Raw genomic sequence first — 27634 nt, forward strand, 5'->3', positions numbered from 1 at the left:
CCTTTCATTACTCCCGAACCCCCCACCCAACACCCAGCCCTTCACTCTGTTGCTGTTTTGATGACCCAGGTGTTGCCCATCTGCATATGCGGCCGTGGACACTGTGGGTTGTGGCACTCGCTCACTTTCTGGGGGCTGTGGCGCCAGCGCGCACCTGAGGGCAGAGAACTGGCGCAGGCGGGCGTGGAGCCAGGACCTAGACAGGGAGCCGGGGGAGCTCTAGACTCACAGCCTCGCTGCGCCCTTCTGCCTCCGAGCTGGCTGTTTGCATTCTTTCATTGACTGCTTTCAGACACATATTTTGACTTATAAACTAAGTTTATTAATTCTGCATACTGATGTTGACAAGTTTACATTTTAGTAAAATTAAATCTTCCTACTGAAAACATCTGTTTGGGTTTCCAAGATTTTCCCTCTTTGACTACTTTATATTTTCTCTGTTCTACAAGTTCTCACTGCATTTCTGTTAAAATTATGCCTCGTATTTAAAGTATCATTTGCTATTATGAATATAATTTTTCTAAATTCCTCCGCCTAAGAGCCAATTGCTAAAAATACAACTGATCTTAGTGAACCCATGTTTCTTATGAACTTTTTAACTATTTAGAGTATTTTGGATTTAATGAGTTTCATATCTTTACAATAGAGCATTTTTTATTTTATATTTTGTTTATATTGGTTTTTGTCCTTTGACTGGAATTATTATTATTATTATTATTATATAATATAAAGAGAGTCTATTGCCCGCACACCTGGCTGTCTTCCCCGGGGCTCCTCGGAGGGGATGGGCTCCAGCTTCCCTCCCCGCTCGAGCAGAGCTCCTGGCGGCCAAAGACCACCCGGAACCTAGCTACAGCCATGCTCGAGGCCCCTCCCCACACATTCGGACAGGCCTCACGCATGAAGGTACTGGCAGAGGAACCCAGGTGTGTGTAATTCCATCAACAACCAACGCCCAGAGACTTAAAATTAAAAGCAAGCTCCCAGAAGCGCTTGGTGGCCGGATATCTTGTAGCCTACTTCTCCCTCTGGGAGAAACTGGCAAGCTTCTGAGAGTTTCCTGCCCACATGGGACAGCCTTGCAAGCTTCCCATGGTGTATTCATATGCTAAATCCAGTAACAAGCTGGATCCCATTCCCCTGACCCTGAAAGAGCCTCCAGTGCCACATTCTTGGGAGGGCCTAGTCCAGAGAGACTTCTAAGAGCTCAGGGAAAGGACGAATGAGAGGTTACTGAGCCCGCTAGAGAAATCAATAATTAACGGGATTTTGTGATTTGGATTATTATTATTACTATTTTAACAACTACTTGGCTCTTTCTTTGTTCAACAGGCGCTGTTGAACTAACTATACATATTATAGCACATAAGATGGGTACTATTATTTAGTCTGAATTCACATATTTATCCTCAAGTCACCTATTTATTGTTGGCTTCTAGTAAAATGTTATAAAATATGTAATATTTTTTCTATTTATGTTTTTCTGTTAACTTTTAAGAGTCATTGTTACTGAATTTGATGAAATGCCTTTTCAACTATTGCTAAATGATTGTATAATGGATTTCCTTTTAATTTGTTAATCTAGCTATGGATTTTCTGATATTGAGCCACTCTATCTTCCTTGGTAATACTCTTATTTTGTTGCTACTTTCTTGTTTTGGGACCTCACCCAATGATACTCAGGGGTTATTCCTGGCTCTGTGCTCAGGAATTACTCCTAGCAGTGCTCAGGGGACCATATGGAATGCCAGAGATAGAACCTGGGTCAGCCTTATGCAATGCAAATGCAGTGCCCAGTATACTATCTCTCTGCGCCCCCCTTAGAATATCCTTGAAACTCTTGCTTATTTTCTTACTGATTATTTATAAGACTTTAAGAAATTTTTTTCATTGATAATGCTTCTCTTTAATTTTCCTTTATCATATTCTCTCTCTGTTTCAATATTATGAAGTTGTACTGACTTCAAAATTGTAATTTTAGGTTAAATATTCTGCTCTATGTGAAATTATTTTTCTACAGTGGGAGCCTCCAAATATATTAGAAGGCAACTCCTTTAAGGTATCACAGAACTGGATTCATAGATTAAATTAGGATTTTTGAATCATATGATTGTTGAGATTTCTAACTCATATTGGAAACCATGGACTCAAAATGTTGTGGTAGATTCATAAACTTAGAATTACCTAAATGTGTAGTTTAATGTACATTGCTTTGCCTTTTACACGGCCAACCTGTGTTTGATTCCTCCGCCTCTCTTGGAGAGGCTGGCAAGCTACCGAGAGTATCTCACCTGCACGGCAGAGCCTGGCAAGCTACTCGTGGCGTATTCGATATGCCAAAAACAGTAACAGTAAGCCTCACAATGAGAGACATTACTGGTGCCCGCTCGAACAAATCGATGAGCAACGGGATGACAGTGACAGTGAATGTACATTGCCAAAACGATAATACAGCTTGTAGAGCGTATGACTTGCAGGCAGCTGATCCAGGTTTGATTGCCGGGACCCAGTATGGTCCCTGAGCACAGAACCAGATTAAACCCTGAGCATCGCCAGGTGTGACTTAAAAACAAACCAAAAAATAGTATGCATGCAGAAGGATCAGAGTACTTGAATTCTAGTTATGTATTATTTATGAGCCTTGTCCGTTTCTTTCCTTATCAATCTTTCCTGCTGATGGTGTCCTAAGCACCATAGTTGAGCTTTAAGCAGAGGAATTCATGAATGGAAAGTGCTGAGTCAGTAACACGCACTGTTCTCTTGAAGAGAGAGTGAGCAAGCATTACTGGTCACAGTTCTATTGAATCAGTTAGCCCGTTGAATTAATTATTACATTTTTTAATTAATTCATAATTATTACAAATTTCTTGTGAAGATAAAATCTTCAGGGCCCAGGATCAGACCATATGAGCTAGCAGTGCTGGGTGAACGCTTAAAACCTGACTAAGTTCACCAGCTTGTCTAAAGGTGTGAGAGGGCTGAAATTTTAGCCTACTAGCAAGCTAATTGTTTTTCCTGACAAAAGTTCATAGATGCAGGAACAAGACACAAGATTTCTGGATCCAGAGACACAGTAGCAAAAAAGAAGCATACCATTAGTGTCTGTTCTCATTTTTTTTTTAATTTAAAAAAAATTTATTGAATCACTGTGAAATAGTTACAAGCTCTCATGTTTGGGTTACAATCACATAATGATCAAACACCCATCCCTCCACCAGTGCACATTCCCCATCACCAATATCCCTGGTATATCCCCCCCTTTCCCACCCTCCCACTGCCTCCATGGCAGACAGTATTCCCCAGACTCTCTCTCTCTGCTTTTGGGCATTATGACTTGCAACACATACTGAGAGGTCATCATGCTTGGTGTCTGTTCTCACTTGATGTAGTTTTACAGCAGGATGTGGACAAAATTGTGCCTCCCTGCTCATGTGCTAAAACCTTAGTCAGACCTACCCTGTGACTAGATCTGTAGATAATTTTATAGGTAACTAAGATCCTAAGACTGGTCTTTTATCTTTATTATGCTTTGGACAATAGAAAGAGGAATGGAGGGAGGGAGGGAGGGAGGGAGAGAGAGAGAGAGGAGGAGAGAGGGGGAGAGAGAGAGAGAAGAGGAGAGGGGAGAGGAGGAGAAGGGAGGGGAGAGGAGGAGAGAGGAGAGGAGAGGAGACTTTCCTACCTTCTCTCTTCTGCCTCTCTTGTCTTGCTCTGTTGCTCTCTCCTTCATCCCACCATCTCTTCGGAGACACAATGAAAAATCAGACATCTGCATGCCAGAACTCTCACTTGGAACCAAATCTGCAGCTACGCTTGCTCCCACCTTTAGAGCAAAACGTTTCTATGGTTAATGGCTTCCCCAGTTTCATTTTATTGTGGTGGCTTGACAGACTAAGAGGCTCAAGTAGATGCTGTGTACTTGAGTTTACATATCAGAATGAGCAGCCTCATTCTTTAGGAACCCAAAAAGCTTGCCAGTGCTCAGTCAAGTCTGACCTTTGTCCCAAAGGTGTCTAATGTTATAAAATTTCCTATCAGCACTGCTCTAGCTGCCAGCCATAAATTTGTATGTGTTGTGTTTCATGCTTATTCAAATAGAAATCCTTTATCTTTTCTTGTTCTTAGATCCATGTGTTATTTAAAAATACAGTGTTTTCATTTTGGGGAAATTTTCAGTGATTTTTCTGTCACTAATTTTTAGTTTAATTCCATTATGGTTGGAGAATATATTTTGTGTTATTTGAATCTTCTGCATTTTTTTGCAATTTGGTTTTTGGGCCCCACCTTTGTAAGTGCCGGATTCTGCTATTATTAGATGGAATTTTCTATAAACGGCACTTCAGTCATGGTTGATAGTTTTGCTCAACTCTATTTTTACTATTTCTCATCTATAGATTTTCGAAAATGGTGAGACAATAGTGTTTATATCTGTTCATAATTGTGGATATGTTTATTTCTTATTTTAATCAGCCCATTTTTGTTTGATGTACTGTTTTTGGTTTGGAACCATCCCTGGTGGTATTTAGGGTCTGAACCCAGTTCAGTGCTCAGACATTTCCCCTGGTGGTACTTGGGGGACCATGCAGTACCAGGGATTAGAGCCAGGCTCCTGCATGCAAAGCATGTTCTCCTCCTGTTTTGCTATCTTTCCACCTGTGTTTCATATTCTTTAAATCATTATTTATAAATATCTCTGACCTCTTAGTGAAGTGTTATCATAATATTATCTTTTTGATACCTAGTTGTATTTTTCTTGCTAAATCTACTAAGATTTAGTGTTCTTTTCTAGTAGTTCTGTCATCTATGATTTCTGGGTCATTTTTTATTTGCTTCTGTCCTCATTATGGGTCACATCTTCCTTATTTTTTTTCTTTTTTTCCTTTTTTTTTTTCTTTTTTAGTATCCCTGGTAATTTTGAATCAAAACCAGCTGGGATGGATTCCACCGTGTTGTGTGGTGGATGTTTTTGTATTCTGTAAAATTTTTAATGCATGTTTTCTAAGATATTATTAAGCTACTTATGGCTAGATACACCTAGGTCTTTCAATAGATGGTTAGGAAGGACCAGAGTAACATTTGATTTTGGGCTAATTTTTTGCCATTTCTGAGGCAAAAACCTTTCAGAATGCTCTGTTGATTGTACTGTGAATGACTGTGTATGTGGTTCTGTGATTGTGTGAGTTCTGGGTGGTGTTTCCTGTAGTCTTGGAGGATGATTCTCCTACTGACCTCAGGTTGTGTTCTCAAACCCCAGATTTGATGACTATCCACTGAAGGCTAAAGAGATTAGAACCTGGGGGAGTGGGAGGGGTGGTTGTGGATGGTGATTTTTGTTTTTCTCTAGCCCTCTTTAATTTGCTATACTGTGTTATAGAATTGACTGCCTTGCTCTGTTACACTCCAGGCTAAGTTGAGAACACTGTGTCCTGTGTGACTCCTAACTGCACTGTGCCCTTCAGTGCTCGTCAGGTGCAGTGGTCCCTGTCATCACCCTCATCCCCTCTCTCTCAAGGGTCACACCTCATCTCCCCTCTCTCAAGGATCACCACCTCTCACTGCTTCATGCTTAGTTTTGAAAGTCAAATTCATCCGTGGTTCAGGACAATGGTTCCGAGGGTTAGATTATCAAACACACTGCCAATGGGAGGTCACAGTTCAGTCTCAGGCACGGCATGGTCCCCCAGGTACCACCAGGGAGTGACACCCAGCACTAGGCCAAGAGCAACACCTGACAAGACCCTACAACTCAGACCAGCAGAGTTTCCTTCTGTTTGTTTCAGATTAAGTTATGTGCAACATATTGCTAGATAGACTCTACTCCTTCATCCTGGCCTAGTTAAAGTGCGTTAGGTCAGAGTGGCCCTACACCTAGGGTGTTTGCCTCGCACGCATTGGCCCGGGTTTATCTCCAGCACGGCTTAGGGTTCCCTGAGCCCCTCCTGGATGATCCCCGAGTGCAGAGTCATGAAAAAGCCCTGACATATCACTAGGTGTGCCCCCCCCCACCAAAAAAAAAAGTATTTCACTGTTGAATTTGATTTTTTTTAAGAATTATTTTTGATGCTGTGTTGTAGTTTATGTTTAATTTTTTACTCCATGTGCTTCCTGCTTTGTGTCCCTATGTTTTTAAACTCTTTGATGCTATGTGGGTGATGAGATGAGGCTGTATCTTCTGCCTATCTTCTCTGTTCCTGGCACCATGCTCTGTTCCTGGCACTGTGAAGAGAAAGATGCTTAGGGGCTAGAATGATAATAGAGTGAGTAGGGCGTTTGCCTTGAACATGGCCAAACCGGGTACTATCTCCAGCATTCCAGATGTCCCCCAAGCACCGCCAGGAATAATTCCTGAGTGCAGAGCCAGGAGTAACCCCTAAGCATTGCCTGGTGTAACTCAAAAATAATTTTTTCAGTGACCTCGTCTCAAAAAGCTCTTGTCAAATATGAACTGTGATCTAGTGAGGGTGTGCTTAGGGGTCATTCCTGGCATGCTAAGCAGACCGCATGTGGTGCCAGGGATCAAACCCAAGTCGGCCGCACACAAAGCAAGCACCCTGTGACTCTGGCCGCTTAGTGCTCCTGTTTGTAGAGGGTTTTTAATATCAGGATTGAGTTCATAGAAGAACAGTTTGGGCTGAGAAGAAAGTTTTTTTAAAAGTGTGTTTTAAGCAATATTCCTTTAAATTTGTTTCCTGTTGGTGCTTATTTACATTTAACTCTAAATGTCAGAATTTCTCAACCTCTTCCTAACCATGGCCTCTTTTGCCTTTGTTTTCTTCCTGTGGTCCCCTACCTTCCACATTCTCCGGATCTCATTCTTCATTCCCCATCCTCCCACTTGGAGTTTCCATCTGTGGCCCCCTTGGAATATTCTTGGAATATTGCTGGTTTAAGGAATAGAAAGCTTGTGATTTTAGAGAGTTGTCATGTGCCAGATAATAGGAAAATATACGGTATAGTTTGAAATCAGTGACAGTAACATGGTATTCTTAGGAGTTCTGAGAAGTGAAAAGTTCAGCGTCTTTATATTCTAAATGGAAGAATCACAAAATGTAATTCATATTACCATTTCTCCCATCCCATACAAGAAAATATTAAATTTAAGTATTTTGAAGAATAAAGCAACTAGAAGTTGTTAATATAAAGTATGCAATGATCAGGAACTAAGCAAAAGAACACTAAACCACTTTGGGTAGGAAATAAATAAATCAGAGAAATGTCCCTTTTGCCTTTTTAAAATTTTGAATATATGGGCCAGAGACATTGCATAGCGGGTAAGGCACTAGTCTTGCATGCGGCCAACACAGATTTGATCCCCAGCATCCTCTATGGTCCCCTGAGCACCGCAGGAGTCCTGAGTGTAGAACCAGGAATAAGCTCTGAGTGTAGCTGAGTGTGGTGCCAACGTTTACCCCCAAATTTGAGTAGATTAATGCATAAACATGTTGCTATATGAATTATGCACTTTTATGCTTATAACTGAATGAAAAAATAGTGATATAAATAATTGTCTACTAATTATAAGCCATTATTTGGGGTATACAAAACTCTTCTGAATAAAGGTAATAAAACCTTGCTAAAGTTTCAGATAAAATATCTTTTAGTGATTTTTTTCCTTTAAATTACTGAAGCATTTCATTAAAATTTTTCCTTTTAGTTCGGATAAATGGCATTTCTGTAGCATACAGAAACCATTGGGAACACATCACACCTTTCCCATGATAATATTGACATTGCAGCTTTGTTTATGTTTGTTTTATAAAAGGCCCCATATGAGCCTCCATATATTTCTGTTTTAATTCAGATTCTCTACTAAGTTTATTCTACTCTCTCTGAAAATTAATTCTTAGTTCTTTATCTCATGTGCTTCTATGAAAAAGAAAGAGTAGATTTCTCTATGGTTATATTGTTCCTTACTATCCTCTTATAATTTATTGTATGTTCTTTCAAACAAATAATGTACAGATATGCATTAAATTTGAAAAACTATTAAAATTAGTTGGATGATGGATAAATGCCTCCTTTGTTCTGCTTCTTCATTACCCCATTTGGCTTTCTACTCATTAAGAATTATATTGAATGTTAGTTCAATAAGGCATGGTTTTTATGATGTATCATTTAGAATGCAAATTATTTTTAAGCTGAAAAATATTAAAAATAAAACAGAGGGAAGTAAGGAGTCTGAATTATTTACAGGCCAAGGGCTTAAAGGTACATCACTCCAGCTCAAATATTAAATTATGAAATGAGAATTTCAGTTTGCCATAAATCTGTCTGCCATAGCAGCTTAAAATAAAATAGTTTTACCCATCTAAAGCAACATCAATTTGCCAGTCAGTGCTTCATGTATCAAAGAGCGTTCCGTGAAAATATCAATATCATTGGTTAATATAAATGAAATTAATTTTTAAAGCTGGGCTAAAGGTTGACATCTGAAAAATTGCATTACTTTGCAGAAGAGAAATTTCTGTCTTCTAGTGAAATTTCAGGTCATGAGGGCAAGTAATTTTCACAATCTTCAATGGGAGCCAGTGAAATATGAACTTCATTGTCACCTAGCCCCAAAGCGATAAGATAAAATGAGCTGATACATCATTTGCTGTGGTTTTATCATCGCCCTCGGTAATTGGAAGAGAAAACATAAGAGTGTGTGTGTTTGTAAGTCCCCCTCCGGCCCCTCCTATTTGCCCATCATCCACACCCAGGCTAAAACCATTTTAGCCCAATCAATACAGAGGTCACATAGCATTTTATTTATATATTTTTAATTTTTCATACTGACTAAAGTGCCAAGTAGAACATTAGAGTAATGAATATGTTTAATTGAATTTGTCACCCATGAAAATGCTAAGGAGAATACTATACTAGGAAACAGAAGAAAGAGATTTGCTTTATGGATTCAAAAATTAAATAACATAATTGCTTTAAAAGAATTTTTCAGATTAATAACTTCAGTATGCTTATTGTTACTATTCTTATCTTTCCAAACTTTGGCAGCATCCCATGTGTTTGTGGGTATATATTTAATAATGAAATTATCTTCGTTAAAATTTCTATCAGTGTCAAGTATGTGGTTTTTGCGTTTTTGTTTTTAATTGATAAAAAGCCCTGTCAGCCTGAAAAGACAGTGTAGGGGGCTTTCCTTGCAAGAGGCAGATCCCAGTTCTATTTCCTTGCTCCAGAGATGCTCTGCAGAGCACTGCCAGGAGTGACCTGTGAGCACAGAGCCAGGAGTAGGGCCTAGAGCACTGTGGGTGTGGCCCACCCATCACTTCCCACCATCCCCAATAAAAGAGCCCCCCATTGTACTGTAGTTGGGGAACATGTACTGCAGTTAGAGGCATTTACTGTGATTAGAGAGTAGTGGCACCAAGGTGGTCCCAGCTACACAAAATCGCATCCTGCGGCTCTTGCATTGAACCACCACCACCTGATTAGCTGAGCCTCCGCTCTGCTCTCACCCTTAACCTCCTGAGTACAGCTCGGGAAGAACCTCTCCCGCCAAAATGATGGAAATTTAGTTTAAGACTGTATCTTTGAAAAATTAAAACTAAAAGTTGCATACTTGGTAATGTACATATTTGATTAGGATTAATTAAATGTTATGTGTTCATATCAAGGCTTAGAAAAAATTATATTCAGTGAAATCTGAATATACTTTACATATTTACTGCTGAGACATATTAAGGTATGATCATTATGACAAATGGAAAATTGAGTTTCAGTCTAGGGAACTGGCTTAATAGGATGAGTGCATGCTTTCTGTGCAGGACGCCGGGTTCCACCCCAGCGCCACATGGTCCCCCAAGCGCCAGAGGGAATGATCCTAAACGTCTCTGGGTGTGGCCCCAATAATACTCAATAAATAAAATTAACTATCATGAAACTTGGGTTGGAGTACTTTCTACATTTCCTACCCATGGAATTACTGCTTAATTGATGACATAATTAGTTTACATTATATACGATAGCTTTAAAATTTTTGTTTTGGTCTGAAATCTATCCATATAGATTGGAAATAGTTATGTTGTGAAATTTTAAGGGTTGTTATTGATATATATAATCAAACTTTGCCTTTATTGCATTCTTCAGAAATAGGGAATTGCACCAGTGAAATCGCCCCAAAACTTGTGAATTTTAGAAACTAGGATGTGTAATAGCACTTCTCACTGTGATAACAGCATTTTAGGACATTTTTTTTAAGGACATCTTTTATTGATTTGGCTGAAGTCTATTTATATAGATTTCTGTTTAACTCTTATTTCTAAGGTAAGACATCTGATAAGTTTTTAATATTTTTTCCTTTCAAAATAAATTTTAAAACATTTTAAATTAAGTGTAGTTTTAGGAACAAAGCCTTTTTACCTTTAATAAAACAAATAAAGCTTTATTTTCAGACTGTTTTATATCCACTTGTAAAAAATGCCTGCTTTTCAAAAACTAAAGACATCCTATAGCTAGCCAATAAAAGCATAGTTTTAATTTTAACTTTTTTCATGAGATAATAACTTTTGTTTGAATAAACTCACTTTTTAAATAAATTCATAAGCTTTGGAAAAGAATGATCAATGTAGAAAATGCTTTTATTTTCAAGCCAAAAATGCAACAAAGTGATTTGAGGTATATATTTGTTTGAATAAAAATAATATATCAATTTTTTAGGTACCAAAAATTTTAGATGAAAATTTTGAAGGTGATATGTTGAACTTTTAAAGTTATTCTGTGCACACATGTACATACATACTGATATGTGTCTATATGTGTATAGACACATGCGATTGAAATTAAGTATTTGTTTCTTTACTATGTAACTGCCTTACCGGAACACTTACTAAGCCAGTTGTGTTGGAACAAAATTTTTTAAAATGAAAGTCGAATCTGCTAATAATCCTGCTAGGAATATTAAAGCAAAATGATAAGCATTCTAAGAGAGTGTGCTTGTGGGCTTAAGCTTGCAAGCTACTCTAGACTTGGGGTCATAACTGCACAGCAATGGTAATGATACGGTTTCCATAGCAACTGATTCATTGGAGGGCTAGACCTCTGTCTAGGGTGCTGTCAGTATATGTAGAGTTTCAGTGAACAGAAAGTCCCAAAGAAGGGTCTGTTTCTACCTAATCCAGTTTTAATTGAACTCTAGAGACTTTGAAGTGAAGCCTCAGACCAGGAATGTCCTATTCCAATAAGAAATAAACCTCGTGCTTGGCTCAGCCTCAGCTGCTTTTCGGTACTGACATCTTCTCCTAATGAATACTTTAAAAAATGTTTGTGTATCCATTTTGGCAAGTAATTCTGTTAAGAGATTTTGTTTGTTTGTTTTAGAATTTACAAAGGAGAGTGGAATAGTGAAGTATAAAAGGTTCTGTTTAGGAAGTAGATGGGGGAGGGGAGGGGAAGAAGAGGGAGGGAAGAAAAGATTTTAGTTTTGAGGACCTGGTGAGATAGTGCAAAGGGGTGGAGCACAGGCTTTGCATTTTAGAAATCCAGGTTCAATCCCTGGCACCAGATGATCCCCTGAGCATCACCAAATGTAGCCCCAACCCCCCAAAATAAAAAAAGAGTTTTTGATTTGTTTATACAATTGGTGATTCAAATAATTTTCTTTCCTTTTCTCTCTCTTATTTTTAAACCGTGCTTGACTTATTTATGTTTAATTCTGAAAGTATGCTGTTTATAATTCAGGGTTAGACCATTTATATTGGTTTGAAAGTATATAAAACAGTACTAGATGCTATTTAAATTATGTCTGTGAACTAACAGTATAAAAACTTACATGAGGTTGAGGTTGACAATCAGAAAACAAAATTGGGGATTGGAAAGATAATACAGTAGCTAAGGTTTGCCTTGCATGCAGTGGACCCCGCTTCAATCTTTGATAGCACATGTGTTCCCAGAAGCCTCCAGGCATGATCCCTGAGAGGAGAGCCCTGAGCACTAGCCCATGTGGCCTAAAAATGCAAAATAGTAAATGGTTTTGATATAGGGGAAAAATGGAGTAGGAGGACTAATTTAGTACTGTCTACAGTACTTTATTAATTTTTCAAATGTATGTAATATAGCAAAATATCAGGATTTTATAAAATTGAATATGGGTACATGGAGCTTGTCATCTCTAGTTTTGAGTATGATACACATTTGATAATAAAATATTTTAAAAGAATCACTTGGTTTATCTCAAGTAGATTTTTAATACCCATACTACTTAAAGAACTAAGATATAAATTAAATGTTTCTTAAATTGGAAAGCTAACTCAGTACATTAAAATCTTACTACAGTTTTTAGTACATTTATTCTGCTGATAATTGGAATTTCCTAGAGTATAATCGCATCTTCAGTTGCTTGACCAAGCTTTTGCAATGATTGATGTCACCATTATAAGCAACAGGTTTTATTTTTATAGCTCTACAGATATGAAAGGTAGGCTTTTCAGATTGATGTGTAATATTCTTGGCATAACAGAGCTTAAGAGATACTTTGTTGCTTATTTTCCTCTTTCGCCTAACAAAACAAGTGTGGTGGATTAAAATTTCTGATGAATTGAGTTCTGGTTTAATGAACATTTAAACTTTCTTTTAGAAATATGCCAATTTGATACATATGGATCACTAGAATTTTGGATTAGGAAATTTAATTTTCAGAAAAATTGCAAAGCTCTTAACTTTTTGAGGAATTTGGTATTAAAATATTGAATTTTTTAGGCGTCATTTTTCTTTCAAGTAGTTGAACAAATTAGATTATAAGTATTGAGCACTTACATTGGTTTTTCTCCTGATTGATAAATTCATAACGGCAAATTCAAATTTCAGTGAACACTAGGCAAATAGTAGTTAATGAGAGAATGAATAGAGTCCGTGCCAAATAGAATCAGGATAGAGTCTGAGGCTGTACACTAGTGTCAGACATATGTAATGATCTGTTGAGCAAGTGGCAGGGTTTGAAATCTCTATCCTACAGAGAGATATTTTATTTTTGTGGAGGGGGAATGCCCGCTGGTGGTCAAGGGCTTACTCCTGGCTCTACACTCAGGAATTACTCTGAGTGCAGAGTAACAGGGCGCCATATGGAATGCTGGAAACTGAACCTAGCTTGGCCTGTGGGAGGCTAGCGCCCTACCTATAGTTATTCACTATGGTCCTGTGTATCAGCAGTTTTCATGCTCCTGATTCAGACCATTGCAGAAGTCCATTGATTGTGTCCCTGGATATATGGAACCCTGAAGATGAAGGACAGACTCTCTCATATGTGTGATGTAAAGACACATTGGAGGGGAATAACAAATGGCCAAAGGCAACAGGCAGATAACATGAGAACTGATCTACAGTAGGTTACATGTCTTGGCGGGGGAGAGCAGGGGATAGAACAGGAAAGAGAACAGCACAAGAATAAAAAACGGTGAAGGGAACTGTTCATGGGGTGCTGGAAGGTGGTCAAGTGTTCTGCATGTAACCCTATCCGTAACAGCACTGCAGACCACAGTGCCAAAGATTTTTTTTTTTTAAGCGCCTGTTATAGAGGCAGACTGTAAGTGGAAAGAAATGGGGGGATGGGGAGGAATTGATGGAGGGAAGTGAGCACTAGTGAAGGGGTTGGTGATGGAACACTGTATGTTAGAAATCCAATCATGAATAATTTTGTAATCCACAGTAACCAGTCCAATTTTATTTTAAATTTCCTGTAAATCAACTCCCTTCACACCCCTATTTTTTGGGGGAGGCGTAACCAGTCGTGCTCAGGATCACTCCTGGCTTTGTGCTCAGGGATCAGTCAGGGTATGGTTCTGGGGTCTTTATGGAGTATCAGGGGTCGATTCAGTTAGTTGTGTGCACAGCACGTCCCTTACTTGCTGTACTTTCTTTCCAGCTTTCACCCCAGTTTTATTTAAGACTCGGCAGGAGGTCCAAGTTTGACAGCCACTATATTTTCTCCTGAGAAACCAAAAATGTAAATATATTTATAGATATCTGTTTTCTCAGGTATTTTCAACTGCTTAAAATTTTAAAATGCATGTCCCAAACAAAACTAATTGGAGCATGGGTGAGATTTAGGTTGTCATTTGGTGAATCTACAGTTAGCGCCAGGGTAGAAGCACTTGCATTGCCCTAGGTTTGGCCCCAACTCCTCATTCTCTGAGCACTGGCCAGGAGTGACTTCTGAGCATCTTGCTGGGAGTACTCTCCAGCTCTGCCACATATGGCCCCCAAACAAAACAGGATATCTACTTTGTGTCAGATGTTTTTCTAGAACATGGAAGTAAGAGGGTTTTATAAGTATTTGCTATAGTACAGAAGTTCCCAAACTTATTTGGCCTCCTGCCCCATTTTGAGAAAAAAAAACTACTATTGCCACCCACTGGAAATCTTCCTTTGCTAAGTGAGCAAGCAACAAGTGACCCCAGTTGCCCCTGAAGCTGCAGTATCCCCCACCAAGCCTTCCACTGCCCGTGTTGGGATCACATTGCCCCCTTGGGGGAACACTGCAGAAATTAGATTCCAGAAGTGTGTTGGAGATAAGGAAACGACTTTAGACGGTGGTAGGTTTTGAGAAGGAAGTCCGATGAATGTGCGGTAGGATCAGGTGGCAATGAAGACCTTAGAGCTTTGATATTTGACTTTACTGAGGTCGAAATGTGTGAATGAGCCCCTCTCCCCCAATGAAGATTTGGAAGGACATGTAAAACCGAGCAGGGAAAACATGTCCTAGTGGCCTGTGGGAGAATGAGTGGAACCCAGCTGGAAGGCTCAATGCATTTGATAGAGTTTTTTAGGCATGTAATACAAAGCCACTGCGTGGTATTAAATGTAGGAGTGATATAATCTTAATTTTAATTTTAAAATTTAGCTACTCGGGTCATAGTAAACTTGTAAATGAGACCAAGGAGGAAACCACTGCAGTCTGGAAACTGGGACCGTACTGGTCATGAGAGGAAAGGTGGTATGCAGTTTCTGGTTTTGGTTTTGGCGGGTTACACCCGGTGGCGCTCAGCCCCATGCATCTCTGTGATTTTGTGCTTTTTCATTTTTAAATGTTTTGGGCTGGATATAAGGAACAGGGGGCAGGCACTTGCCTTGCCTTGCCTCCAATACTACACATTAGCCCCTACAGAATGAGCACAGAGCCAGGAGCCAGCCCTGAAACTCTCTGATGTGCCCCAAACCGCACGGTCCTTCCCACAAGAAATTCCTGAAGGCTGAGGAGACAGGTCCGAGGGCTGGAATGCCTGGCTGCCCCCAGTTCAGCTCCTGGTACCACATGGCCCACTGTGAGCTGGAGCACTGGTAGCTCCAAGCATCACCAGTCCCAGCACTGACAGGTAGTCCTGTCCTCCCGAGGAGTCTCCCCACCAAGTCTTTAATTGGACCCAGAGATCCACAGCAGTCGCACACCTGCCTTGGGGCCCTGTACAGTCCGAGATCCCAGGGCCTGAATGAAGCTTCTGTGTTTGGCTCCCTGTAGCTTGGGTGCATCACTGGCATCAGCATGACAGCAGGGAGAGAGGGAGCCAGGAGAGAGGGAGCTGGGATCGTGGAAGGGCCTTCTGAAGAGGAGCACTCCTATTGTGTTTCTTGTCCTGCTTACTTTCTTTGGTCTTGCATGTAGAAGTAGATTATGTGGACAAGTTAGAAGGATATTTCTATCACCATTCTCCAGTGGAGAAAGTGATTAGTTGTTTGGGCCTTTGAATTTTTGATTTGGTTCTTTAAAAAAAAAAAAAATCACTGAGCCTTAGAGCTGTGCCCATTCTTTCACTTGTACCACACGTAAAAATCAATTTTGTCTGAAAATCTAAATACATACTAGAGTGAATTATATAAGGTTAATCCTTTTTCTCTGAAGAAAATTGCATTTTGCTTTAAGGAATGTAGATTTGTTTGCAATTACATTTCTTAAAAAGCAAATGAGTAAGGAACAATGTTTATATGGGCATTTCCTTATGATACATCATCATAATGTTTTGTAATTTTTAATTACGAGTACTTTTAAAAGGGTATCTCTTAATTGTTGAACTTAATTTGCTTTTCATGTGTTTTCATGGGGCTTTGCTCTCAAATGCACTTCATTTTCTCTATTAATATTATTTGAAGTACCATGTGGGGAAATTCCAGACCTGGGATTTCATTAACACCTTCATAATTAAGCTTTTGAAATAAACTTAAAAAAAACAGAAATTGAATAACAAAGCAACAAAATGCTTTAGGACTAACGACAGGATTACTTTGAGTTGGTAACATATTTTAAGCTACTGCTTCTGTCACATGGGCTGACAAGAATTGTAACAAGTTCCTCTGACAACCTGGTGCTCCTAGAGAGATTATGCGGAGTTCATCTGCAGGTTTGTGTTCAGCCCAGCTGACAGAAGGACGTTTAACCTCTTATGCAGTCAGTTATATGCTTTCTGAATGAGTGACTGTTAACAGTGACCTTAGAAGTAGGATTTTTAAAAGTTAGAATTTAAACATATCTATAAGTATGTAAAAAGGCCCAATAGCTGTAGTATAATCATATAGATTTTAAATATTTATGGGACTTATAAACATGTGGAATATTGTTGAGTTCATCTTTTAAGACTTTATTTGAAACTTTTTTCTATAATATGACTCAGCCAATAAGTAATGGCAGTATGTATTTTCTAAAAAGCAGCACCTGAAATTTTTGCTTTAAAAGATTGTCAGATGTATTTATAAATAGATGCTCTATAATTTGATTTGCTTTTTAGTTTAAGCTTATTTTCCATTAATGGCAATTGATTTTCTTAGTCTACTACTGAATTATTTAAAAAAGAGGAACTTTTCTGTTTTAATTGTACAAAAAACAAAATTCTGTTACTGGTTCTTACTTTGGATTTTTTTTTTCTCTCACAGATCCTGGCATATACAGAAGGGCTGCATGGAAAATGGCTGTTCACAGAGATTCGATCAATCTTTTCTCGTCGTTATCTTTTGCAAAATACAGCCCTGGAGATCTTTATGGCAAACAGAGGTAGTTGTTGCACAACTGTATTGTTTGAAAGCTGACCTCTGTTTCTTGTTTGAACTCTTACTGTTTCCTTAGATGGTATTTGTAACCTGCCTTCTGCCCTACTGACCCTCCCCCCAACTATATACATCATGATGTTCTCCCCCTCCCCCTTGATTGATTATTCTTAGTATTATTTGTCGTGATCTTATTTTTTCTGCCCGTATCACAAATTCATGCAAGGCTTTATAAATTTTGGAAATAACTAGCCATTTAATAAGTATCAGAGATCTGATGTCTTCAACATTATTCTGATGCTGTATTTGTTCTGGAAGGTGGCTGCATTTGGAGAGGGGAGAGGGTAATCAAATGATTTGTACATTTATTTAATCTCTTGTCCAATCTATTGCCATTTATAAAGGAACCATCAGAAAATAGAAGTGTCTTGGTTGTTTTGTATTACATCATTCGTGAAAGAACTAAAATTCAATTTGTGAGCTTAGAATGGGACTTGGTGAAATTCATTAAGACATGAAGGAGAGACAAGGTGAACTTGAAGGAAAACATTGATGGGATGAGTAAAAGCATAGAGGGAAAGTATATCAATCCTATCGGCATGCATATACTACATTGCAAGTTGAAGATCTTTCATTTTCTCTTTCTATATTCTACAAGTTGTCCTTTTAAAATTCTATGCATAACAAAGATATGCTCTGAATACCTAGATTTCTTTAGGAAAAAGTGTTTATCCTTTTCCCGGTTCATCTCCTCCCCCACACATAGCTTTCTTTATTAACATAAACATTATTCTTCCCGGCAAATAATCAAGCGCATGTTTCACAGTTTAGTTCAGTCTGTATTCGTACCCTCTCAAAGGATTTCAACCTTATTTATTACTTGCTCATCCTCATTTGTTTTCCTTCTTTGAAATTTCTTATATATTCTTGCTTTTATATGTGTTTTTTTCTGTTGTCTTTTCAGCATGGCTCTCATCATCTCTCATAATTGTGACTTTTTTTACCATTTTTTCCTTCTGTTTTTGTTGTAAGAGTGAATAATAATGAGCACATTAAAAAGGTATATTGGGTGTGTAATGATACCTCCAAGTATTTGAGGTACTTAGTAATGATCACTAATTTACGTGTAAAATGCTGGTGATATTAGTGTTAAAGTCTAACATCAGTGGTAAAATCTATTGGACTGAAGTAATTTTTGTAGAGGATAGAGGAGAAGGATCACCTTCTAGATGATCTCTTAGAGCTTCTACATGGCCCTGACAGTCAAATTAATAAAGCTAAAATTCTAAGGGCAATTAAATTAATATCTCTTAAATTAACTTTCATGGTTTTGTTTTTGTATTCTTAAGACTATAATGTGTACCAAAATTTAACATTTATGGTTTCATAATACTGTATTGACAACCATTTTCAATATACAGAAATGTGAATTAATAAAATAGAAATTATTAGAAATATATTTTTTAATTTTAATGTAGACAAAAGCCACAACTCTTGATTCAGTGTAGAGTTGAAATTTATTAGATAACAAAGCTCCAATATTAAAATCAATAAGTATAAGAAAAAATCTTTTTTTACGTAAAAATCGTTAAATCTGATCATGGGGTTATTGTCTTAACTAAGAATTTATTAAACTATTGCTACTTCCAGAAGCCCCAGCAGCCATGCCCACCTCCCGCAGCCAACACTGTCTCAATTCATTGGTCCACACTAGAGACCCTGAAGTCCTAATTTTTCAATATTGAAATTCCAGTAAGAACACACCACATTAGATGGAAAGGTGACATAGAAGCCAACTAAACTCAACAAACAAAAATAATAACACAGAGGGCTCAACTAAGTTGTATCCTTGAACAGTAAATTTTTCCCTTTTTTCTAGATTATACAGATTTACAAACTGTTAACAGAAAAAGATTGCAGAGAGATTATTTTTAAGCTTTATCTCAATAGTATTTTGGTGTCACGTTTGCAATGTGAACTTAAATTTTTCAATTCATTAGAGAATTTCATGTATATATATTTAATTTGCCAAATTTTAATTTTGTAAATTCAGAGTTATAGCTATACGATCCCTGATTCATATCATATAAATGCCACAACACCTGTTAGAACTAATATTTAGAAAAGGAATTGGCCAGTTAAAAGTGTTTATAAATGGAATGAATATTACCAACACCCCCCCATACACACCAAAAGGGACCTATATATGTTATGATAAAGTTGATATATTAAGAATTGTTTGGGGGCTGTCAACATAGTAGTATAGTGGGTTAAGGCAGTTATCTTTAATGCAGCTGACTCATGTCCCTGATATCCCCTAAGGTCCTTGAAGCCCTGCAGGAGTGATCCTTGAGCATAGCGTCAAGGGTATTCTTCAAGTACCACCAAATATACCATAAATATTTAATGATCAAGAAATTAGTTTTCTAGCAAGAATATCACAAACTTATATTGTGTTCTAATTATTTTTTAATTATTTTTTTTATAGTTGCTGTAATGTTCAACTTCCCAGACTCTGCTACAGTAAAGAAAGTGGTTAACTCTCTACCTCGTGTGGGTATCGGAACCAGTTTTGGATTGCCTCAAACCAGGTACTATTTCATATGAGAATAACACGAAAAATCACCTGCATTCACGTTTCTTATTATTTCTAATTCATATTTTTAATGCTTCATAGTAGATTATGAGTATTACATGCTACTTTTTTTTTTTTGAGCCAGCTCAACTCCTGTCTGAAGAAATTAGAAAAAGAGAGGAAATCAAAGAAATCTGGAAAATAAAAGATAATGAGAGAAAGATAGTAGATAATGAGAGAAAAACAAAAATAGTAAACAAAAATCAAAGCAACAGAAATGCTTTCTCTTCCAAAGCTAATAAGCATAATGAATGTTCAATCAAGACTTACTAGAAGAAACCAGAGTGATAGTACAGTGCATTGGGCGCTTGCCTTGCAATCATCTGACTCCGGTTCAATCCCCATCATCCCATTTGGCGCCCTGAACACCACCAGGAGTCATCCCTGAGCTCAAGAGCCTGGAGTAAGCACTGAGCACCCCCAAGGATGGCCCAAAACATAAAAAAGAAACAGACTTAGGAATAGGTGCCAGAGAGACGGTACAGGGTAAAAGTGCTTGTCTTGCATACAGCCAACCCTGTTAGATGCTGGCATCAAGCAACAGGACTGACCCCTGGGCAAAGAGCCAGGAGTAAACTCTGAATACAGCCAGATTTGGCCTAAACCTGCCCCCCTCACCCACCTACCCCCCTGCTTCTGCAAACAAACAGAGCAAGAATTAAGAATGTGTCTAGGGGTCAGGAGATAAATCACAAAACTGGAGCTCACGTCTGACATCCGTGTGTCCCAGGTTCAGTCACTGGTAATCTCCAGCACTTCTAGGGAGTCGTTTCCCCTCACCACACCCCCCATTGAAAAAAATAATGAAATATCACAAATAGCCAATATCAGGCATGAAGATGAGGCTGCTGTTGCAGATTCTGCAAATATTAAAAATGAAATATTATGAACAACTTTATCCTAATTGGTTAGCCAGTTTAGATAAAGGTCTATTAAATACACACACAGACTATCAAATCTCACTAATGAAGAAATTATTAACCTTAATAGCTCTATAGGGGAAATGAATTTCTATTCGAAGTTTTTTAAACTCAGCTATTGCTTCACTGGCAAAGTGTCAAATGCTCAATGCAAAAAACACCATTTCTATGCAGACTCTTGTGGAAAATATAAAAGAATGATAAATTTTCAGTGTCAGCTTATAATACCAGCATTATCTGAATTCCGAATGTGGAAAGACATTCCCACAAAAGGAAAATGTAGACCATCTTAGTGGGAAAGGAAGAAATAAAACTGTCTCTACTTATAGAATGCAGAATCATTTATGTGGAAATTTATAGATAATCAACAGTTCCTCCAAAACATCCAAACGTATTAGAATAAATGAGTGTTGCTAGTTTGTGGCATAGTCACTACATAAATATTAATTTTATTTTTCTATACTATCAAGGAATAGTTGAAAATTGAAATTAAAATTGCTATTAAGGACTGTATGTTCGGTGGTAAAGTAAATTTTGCATGCTGGACACCTGGGTCCTATTCTTGGCACTTCCAATAGATAAATAATAAACAAATGTACTTTATAAATAGTATTAAAATAAATTTCTATAGATAAACTTGCAATTATATTTATAAATTTGTTCACTGAAAACTTTAAAACATTGTCAGGGCAGTTATGAGGAAAGGTGAAATCACCTTGTGGGATATATAAAGAAACAAAGCAAGGAAATGGACAGTGTCCAGTGATAGCAAACCCATCAAATTAGTATAATTACTTTGGAAAAACTATTTGCTGGTATTCTTAAGATATACTTTTTAATTTATGTTTAAAAATTTCACTCTGCATGCTTACCAGAAGAAAGAAATAGACATGCAAACAAACACTATTAAGCAGTGTTAATCATAATCGTTCCACACTAGGAACATTTATAATTTCTGCCAGCTGTAAATGGATAAACACATTGCATCAAAACCATGCAATGAAATGCTGCTCCCAAATAACATGGAATCGACAACTTACAAAACAACCAAATGAACACATCTTGAGGGCATTATACTAATTGAAAGAAGTTAGGTACTATGAATTACGTGTGTCATATTCATGAAATAGTCTGTCTACGTGAAATATTGAGGGGGGAGGTTTGAGACCTAGCTGATAGATCTTGGGATCTTCTGCTAACTGTATGCTCTGGAGTTACCTCTTGGAAGTGCTCAGGAAACCACATGTGGTGCTGGGGACCTGGGGATTGAACCAGAGTTGGCCATGTGCAACGCAAGTGCCTGAGCCCTCCTGTCTCCCTAGCTCTGCTCAAAATCATCGAAGGAAAACAAAACAATAAAGCAGATATCTGGTTGCCAGGGACCAGGAATTCGGATAAAGTAATTGGCTGCAGGGCCAGAGGGAGCACGGAGGGTAAGGAACTTGCCTTGCCTGTAGCTGACCCTGGTTCAATATCACGACATGGTGCTAGGGTACTGTCAGGAGTGAAGTGATCCCTGAGCAAGACTCAGAAGTAAGTCTGAGCATGGTCAAATACAGCCCCCAAACCACAAGGATAAAAATAAATGAAAGCACAAAAACATGACCTTTTAAAGTCTGTATAAAACAATGGAATACTATGCAGCTGTTAGAAAAAATGAGGTCATGACGTTTGCATATAAGTGGATCAACATGGAAAGTATCATGCTAAGTGAAATGAGTCAGAAAGAGACAGAAAGACATAGAAAGATTGCACTCATCTGTGGAATATAGAATAATAGACTATAAGACTAACACCCAAGAATAGTAGAAATAAGTACCAGGAGGTTGTCACCATGGCTTGGAGGCTGTTCTCTCATTCTGGGCAACTCAGAGAAGGGAACAGCAAGTAAAATGTGGTTGTTGGTCATGTGGGGGAAAGATGATGCGGGCCAAATATAGACTAGAGACTGAACACAATGGCCACTCAACACCTTTATTGCAAACTACAACACCTAATCAGAGAGAGAGAACAAAAGAGAATACCCTGCCATAGTGGCAGTGTGGGGTGGGGGGAGACGGGACTGGGGAGGGGGGGAGGGATGTTGGGTTTACTGGTGGTGGAGAATGGGCACTGGTGAAGGGATGGGTTATCAAACTTTGTAAGAGAGAAACATGAGCACAAAAATGTATAAATCTGTAACTGTACCCTCACGTTGACTCACTAATTAAAAATAAACTATTAATTAAATAAAAAAAAATAAAGTCTGTATAAAAATATTTCCTTTCCTTTATCTCATCCCATGAATAGACACCTAGAATCTTCTTGTCCTTGTTACAAAGAGGATCCAACATATATTTAAACATATAATGTATTCTCATTAAGATAACAATATTAAAATGGATAGATGTGCAAATATAATTTTATGTGTATTTCTAAATTACGATGCCTTTTAAATTAATAAAAACATGAATTATTATTCATATGATTATTAATCAGGCTTGGAGAACCTATAACAGCACTATGATGACGCGGGATCTTAACGAATAGAACATGTGTAACAGACCTGTGCAGGGGCAGGTGCTCTGCCGCCACTGGCTGTAGGTTGAAACGCCTTTAGTGTTCTCTAGTATAGCATCAGCTGAACTCCTAAGAATTACACAGATAATGTTCTGAATGAGCACACATACTTCTGATTTCATTACTGAGATATAATTAAGCTTAAGTTTAAGCTGATTCTAAAGCAGGTTCTTTTCCTTGCAGGCGCATCTCATTAGCTAGTCCACGTCAACTTTTTAAAGCCTCTAATATGACTCAGCGATGGCAGCATAGAGAGATTTCAAATTTTGAGTACCTGATGTTTCTCAATACGATAGCAGGTAAGTTAAACTTACATACTGACGTCTTTCATAAAATAAATTATTAACGTCATACGGAGGGCTGGAGTGGTAGTACTTGGATAGAGTAGTTGCCTTATACATGCCCAATCCTAATTTGATCCCTGGCACCCCATAAGGTACCCCAAGCCCTAAGCTCAGAGCCAGGAGCACAACCAGATATGGCCCAAAACCCTACCCCTCCAAAAAAAAAAAACCACAAAATGCAGAAACCATATGGAATCTTAAGAACATATTACAGTTGGGGCCAGAGCCTTAGTACAGAGGGTAGAGTATTTGCCTTGCAAGCTTCCAACCCAGCTTTGACCCCTGACATCCCATATGGTCCCTTGAGCAATGCCAGGAGTAATTCCTGAGTGCAGACTCAGGAGTAAGTCCTGAGCATCCCCGAGTGTTACCCAACAAAGCCCCCACCCCCAAAAAAAAGCACCCCATACTACTGTTTTAGTTTAAAATATGTTATGCAATACTGCATTGAATAGAAATGGAGAGAGTGGACATACTTGCCTTGTGTCTGATCTCAGAGGGAATTCTTTCATTCTTTCATGATTAACTGTGGTACCGGCTGTAAGTTTGTTATAAAGGACAATACTATCTTTTTTTTTTTTTTCTTTTTGGGTCACACCTGGCGATGCACAGGGGTTACTCCTGGCTTTGCACTCAGGAATTACTCCTGGCAGTGTTCAGGGGACCATATGGGATGCTGGAGATGGAACCCCGGTCGGCTGCGTGCAATGCAAATGCCCTACCTGCTCTGCTATCGCTCCAGCGCCCATAAAGGACAATATTATCTTGAGAAAAGTTCTTTCCATCCCTTCTGTTGAGTGCTTTTATAATGAATGGATGCATGATCTTATCAAAGGTTTTCTCTGCATCAATTTATACGATCATATGATTTTTATCTTCTATTGATGTGGTATATTAAGTTAATTGATTTGGGTGTTTTGAACCATCTTTGCATCCTTTGAGATGCATCCCACTTGATCAGGGTGTATAATTTTTGTGATATGTTGTTGGACTTGGCTAAAATTTTGTTAAGGATTTTTACATCAATGTTAATCGGGTATTGGTCTGAAAATTTCTTTTCTGGGAGTGTCTCTGTCTGCTTTGAGTGTTAGTTTAATGTTAGCTTCATAGAAGGTGTTAGAAATAATCCTTGTGTCTTTGATAGTTTGGGAGAGCTTAAAGAGTACAGGCAGTAAATCTTTGACCTTTTGAATAGAACTCACCAGTGAACTTTGTAGCTTTGTAAATCATGGCTCTTTAATTAAAAAAGAAATACTCAAATAAGGAGGGCTGGAGCGATAGCACAGCGGGTAAGGCATTCGCCTTGCACTCAGCCAACCTAGGTTTGATTCCTTCACCCCTCTTGGAGAGCCTGGCAAGCTACCTGTGGCGTATTTGATATGCCAAAAACAGTAACAAGAAGTCTCACAATGGAGACATTACTGGTACCAGCTCGAGCAAATCAATGAGCAACGGGATGACAGTGACAGTGACAGATTCAAATAAGTATAGGTATTACTTTAGAAAAGGGAGTGTTTGTAGAAGAGCTACTTGGAGTCATTCTATGTAAAACCGAAGTTGAAAGAAAAATGGGAATCAACTGGAGAGCTATAAAGGTATAATTTGTTTTGGTTTTTTTTTTAATTTGTTTTTGTTTGCTTTGGGGTCACATTGGTGGTGCTCAGAGGTTATGCCTGGCTCTGTGCTCAGGGATCACTCCTGGCTGGGCTCAGGGAACTATCTGTGGTTGCACCCGGGTTTGCTGCCTGCAAGACAAGTTTCACTCCAAACCCTACAAAGGTGTAATTTATATGTATGTTTATAGAAGTGGGTGTATGTAAGTTACATGTTTGTATAGTTATGAAAAAGAAAATAATAATGTTGAGGCAAGATATTCTGTAAATTGAGGAGTTAGAAGTAAAGTCTCAAAGTTTTCGAACAAATGTTGTTAGTGACATATAATGGTTGATTTGAAGCTGGAATGAAGGCTACATTGGAGTGGAGATCAGAGAACAAAGTTAGGAAGCAAATTATGTGTAAAGGTAACAATGGCCTGCATTAGAAAAGTTAATAGTAGAAATTAAAAACAAAGGGTCAAAGAACACAAGAATTTACAAGGTTCGAACCCTTAGACATCCTGCTGACTGAAAGTTGAGGGTGAATGAGAAGAAAGCGAAGGTTTCCAGGCTTCTAGTCTAAATCCTTCGGACATGACAGCACTACTAACAGCAAAATAAATTAAAAAATTAAGGGGCTGGAGAGATAGCACAGCGGGTAGGGCGTTTGCCTTGCACGCGGCCGACCCGGGTTCAAATCCCAGCATCCCATATGGTCCCCTGAGCACAGCCAGGGGTAATTCCTGAGTGCAGAGCCAGGAGTAACCCCTGTGCATCGCCAGGTGTGACCCAAAAAGCAAAAAAAAAAAAAAAAAAAAAAAAATTAAGCTTGGGGGTTTTGAGGATGTTGCTGTGCTAATAATATATTAAAGATATTAAAAGTAAATCATTAGGATAAGGGAGCAAGAGATGTGAAGTGGAGCAAGGAAAGCCTCTTTAACAAAGGGTGCTGGCACAACTTGACAACCACATGCAAAAAAATGGGCGTAGACCTTGACCTGACACCATGCACAAAAGTCAGATCAAAATGGATTAAAGACCTCAACATTAGACCACAAACCATAAGGTACATTGAAGACAAGGTCGGCAAAACCCTCCACGATATTGAAGATAAAGGTATCTTCAAACGTGACACAGAACTAAGCAATCTAGTAAAAACAGAGATCAACAAATGGGACTACATTAAACTAAAAAGCTTCTGCACCGCAAAAGATACAGTGACCAGAATCCAAAGACTATCCACAGAATGGGAAAGGATATTTACACAATACCCATCAGATAAGGGGTTGATATCAATGGTATATAAAGCACTGGTTGAACTCTACAAGAAGAAAACATCCAACCCCATCAAAAAATGGGGCGAAGAAATGAACAGAAACTTTACCAAAGAAGAAATACGAATGGCCAAAAGGCACATGAAAAAGTGCTCTACATCACTAATCATCAGAGAGATGCAGATCAAAACAACCACAAGATACCACCTCACACCACAGAGACTAGCGCACATCCAAAAGAACAAAAGCAACCGCTGTTGGAGAGGATGTGGCGAGAAAGGGACCCTTCTACACTGCTGGTGGGAATGCCGACTGGTTCAGCCCTTCTGGAAAACAATATGGACGATTCTCAAAAAATTAGAAATTGAGCTCCCATTTGACCCAGCAATACCACTGCTGGGAATATATCCCAGAGAGGCAAAAAAGTATAATCGAAATGGCATATGCACATGTATGTTCATCGCAGCACTGTTTACAATAGCCAGAATCTGGAAAAAACCCGAATGCCCTAGAACAGATGACTGGTTGAGGAAAGTTTGGTACATCTATACAATGGAATACTATGCAGCTGTTAGAAAAAAGGAGGTCACAAATTTTTTATTTAAGTGGATCGGCATGAAAAGTTTCATGCTAAGTGAAATGAGTCAGAAAGAGAGAGACAGACATAGAAAGATTGCACTCATCTATGACATATAGAATAACAGAGTGGGAGACTAACACCCAAGAATTGTAGAAACAACTACCAGGAGGTTGACTCCATGGCTAGGAGGCTGGCCTCACATTCTGGGGAAAGGGCAACTCAGAGAAGGGATCACCAACTATAATGTAGTCGAAGGCCATGTGGGAGAAGGGAGTTGCGGGCTGAATGAGGGCTAGAGACTGAGCACAGTGGCCACTCAACACCTTTATTGCAAACCACAACAGCTAATTAGAGGGAGAGAACAGAAGGGAATGCCCTGCCACAGTGACGGTGGGGTGGGGGGAGATGGGATTGGGGAGGATGGGAGGGATGCTGGGTTTACTGGTGGTGGAGTATGGGCACTGGTGAAGGGATGGGTTCCCGAACTTTGTATGGGGGAAGCATAAGCACAGATGTGTATAAATCCGTAACTGTATCCTCATGGTGATTCATTAATTAAAAATAAATAAATTTATTTAAAAAAATAAAATTAAATTAAATTAAAAAAAAAAAGTAAATCATTGGGAAAGTAAACCACAGGGTAGGATACTTGGAACTTGGAAAGGGGACATTGTATTTCATCTGCATAGCGAGATTACCAAGCTAGAAAATACAAAGAATAATGACTGTAGCACTGTTGTCCTGTTGTTCATCCATTTG

At 38.5% G+C, this 27634-nt stretch overlaps 1 protein-coding gene across 4 annotated transcripts in view; it reads left to right on the top strand.

The window, feature by feature from the left end:
• The window catches only part of LRBA (LPS responsive beige-like anchor protein), a 560234-nt gene that overhangs the window by 357212 nt on the left and 175388 nt on the right, over positions 1 to 27634 (top strand). For all 4 annotated transcript variants that reach the window (XM_055144432.1, XM_055144433.1, XM_055144431.1 and 1 more), the window contains 3 exons: positions 16858 to 16975; positions 19457 to 19559; positions 23266 to 23381. In XM_055144432.1, the coding sequence (XP_055000407.1) occupies positions 16858 to 16975; positions 19457 to 19559; positions 23266 to 23381 (337 nt within the window). The remainder of the gene's footprint in view (positions 1 to 16857; positions 16976 to 19456; positions 19560 to 23265; positions 23382 to 27634) is intronic.

The sequence above is a fragment of the Sorex araneus genome, chromosome 7 (genome assembly GCF_027595985.1).
Source record: "Sorex araneus isolate mSorAra2 chromosome 7, mSorAra2.pri, whole genome shotgun sequence".
Classification (NCBI taxonomy): Eukaryota; Metazoa; Chordata; class Mammalia; order Eulipotyphla; family Soricidae; genus Sorex; species Sorex araneus.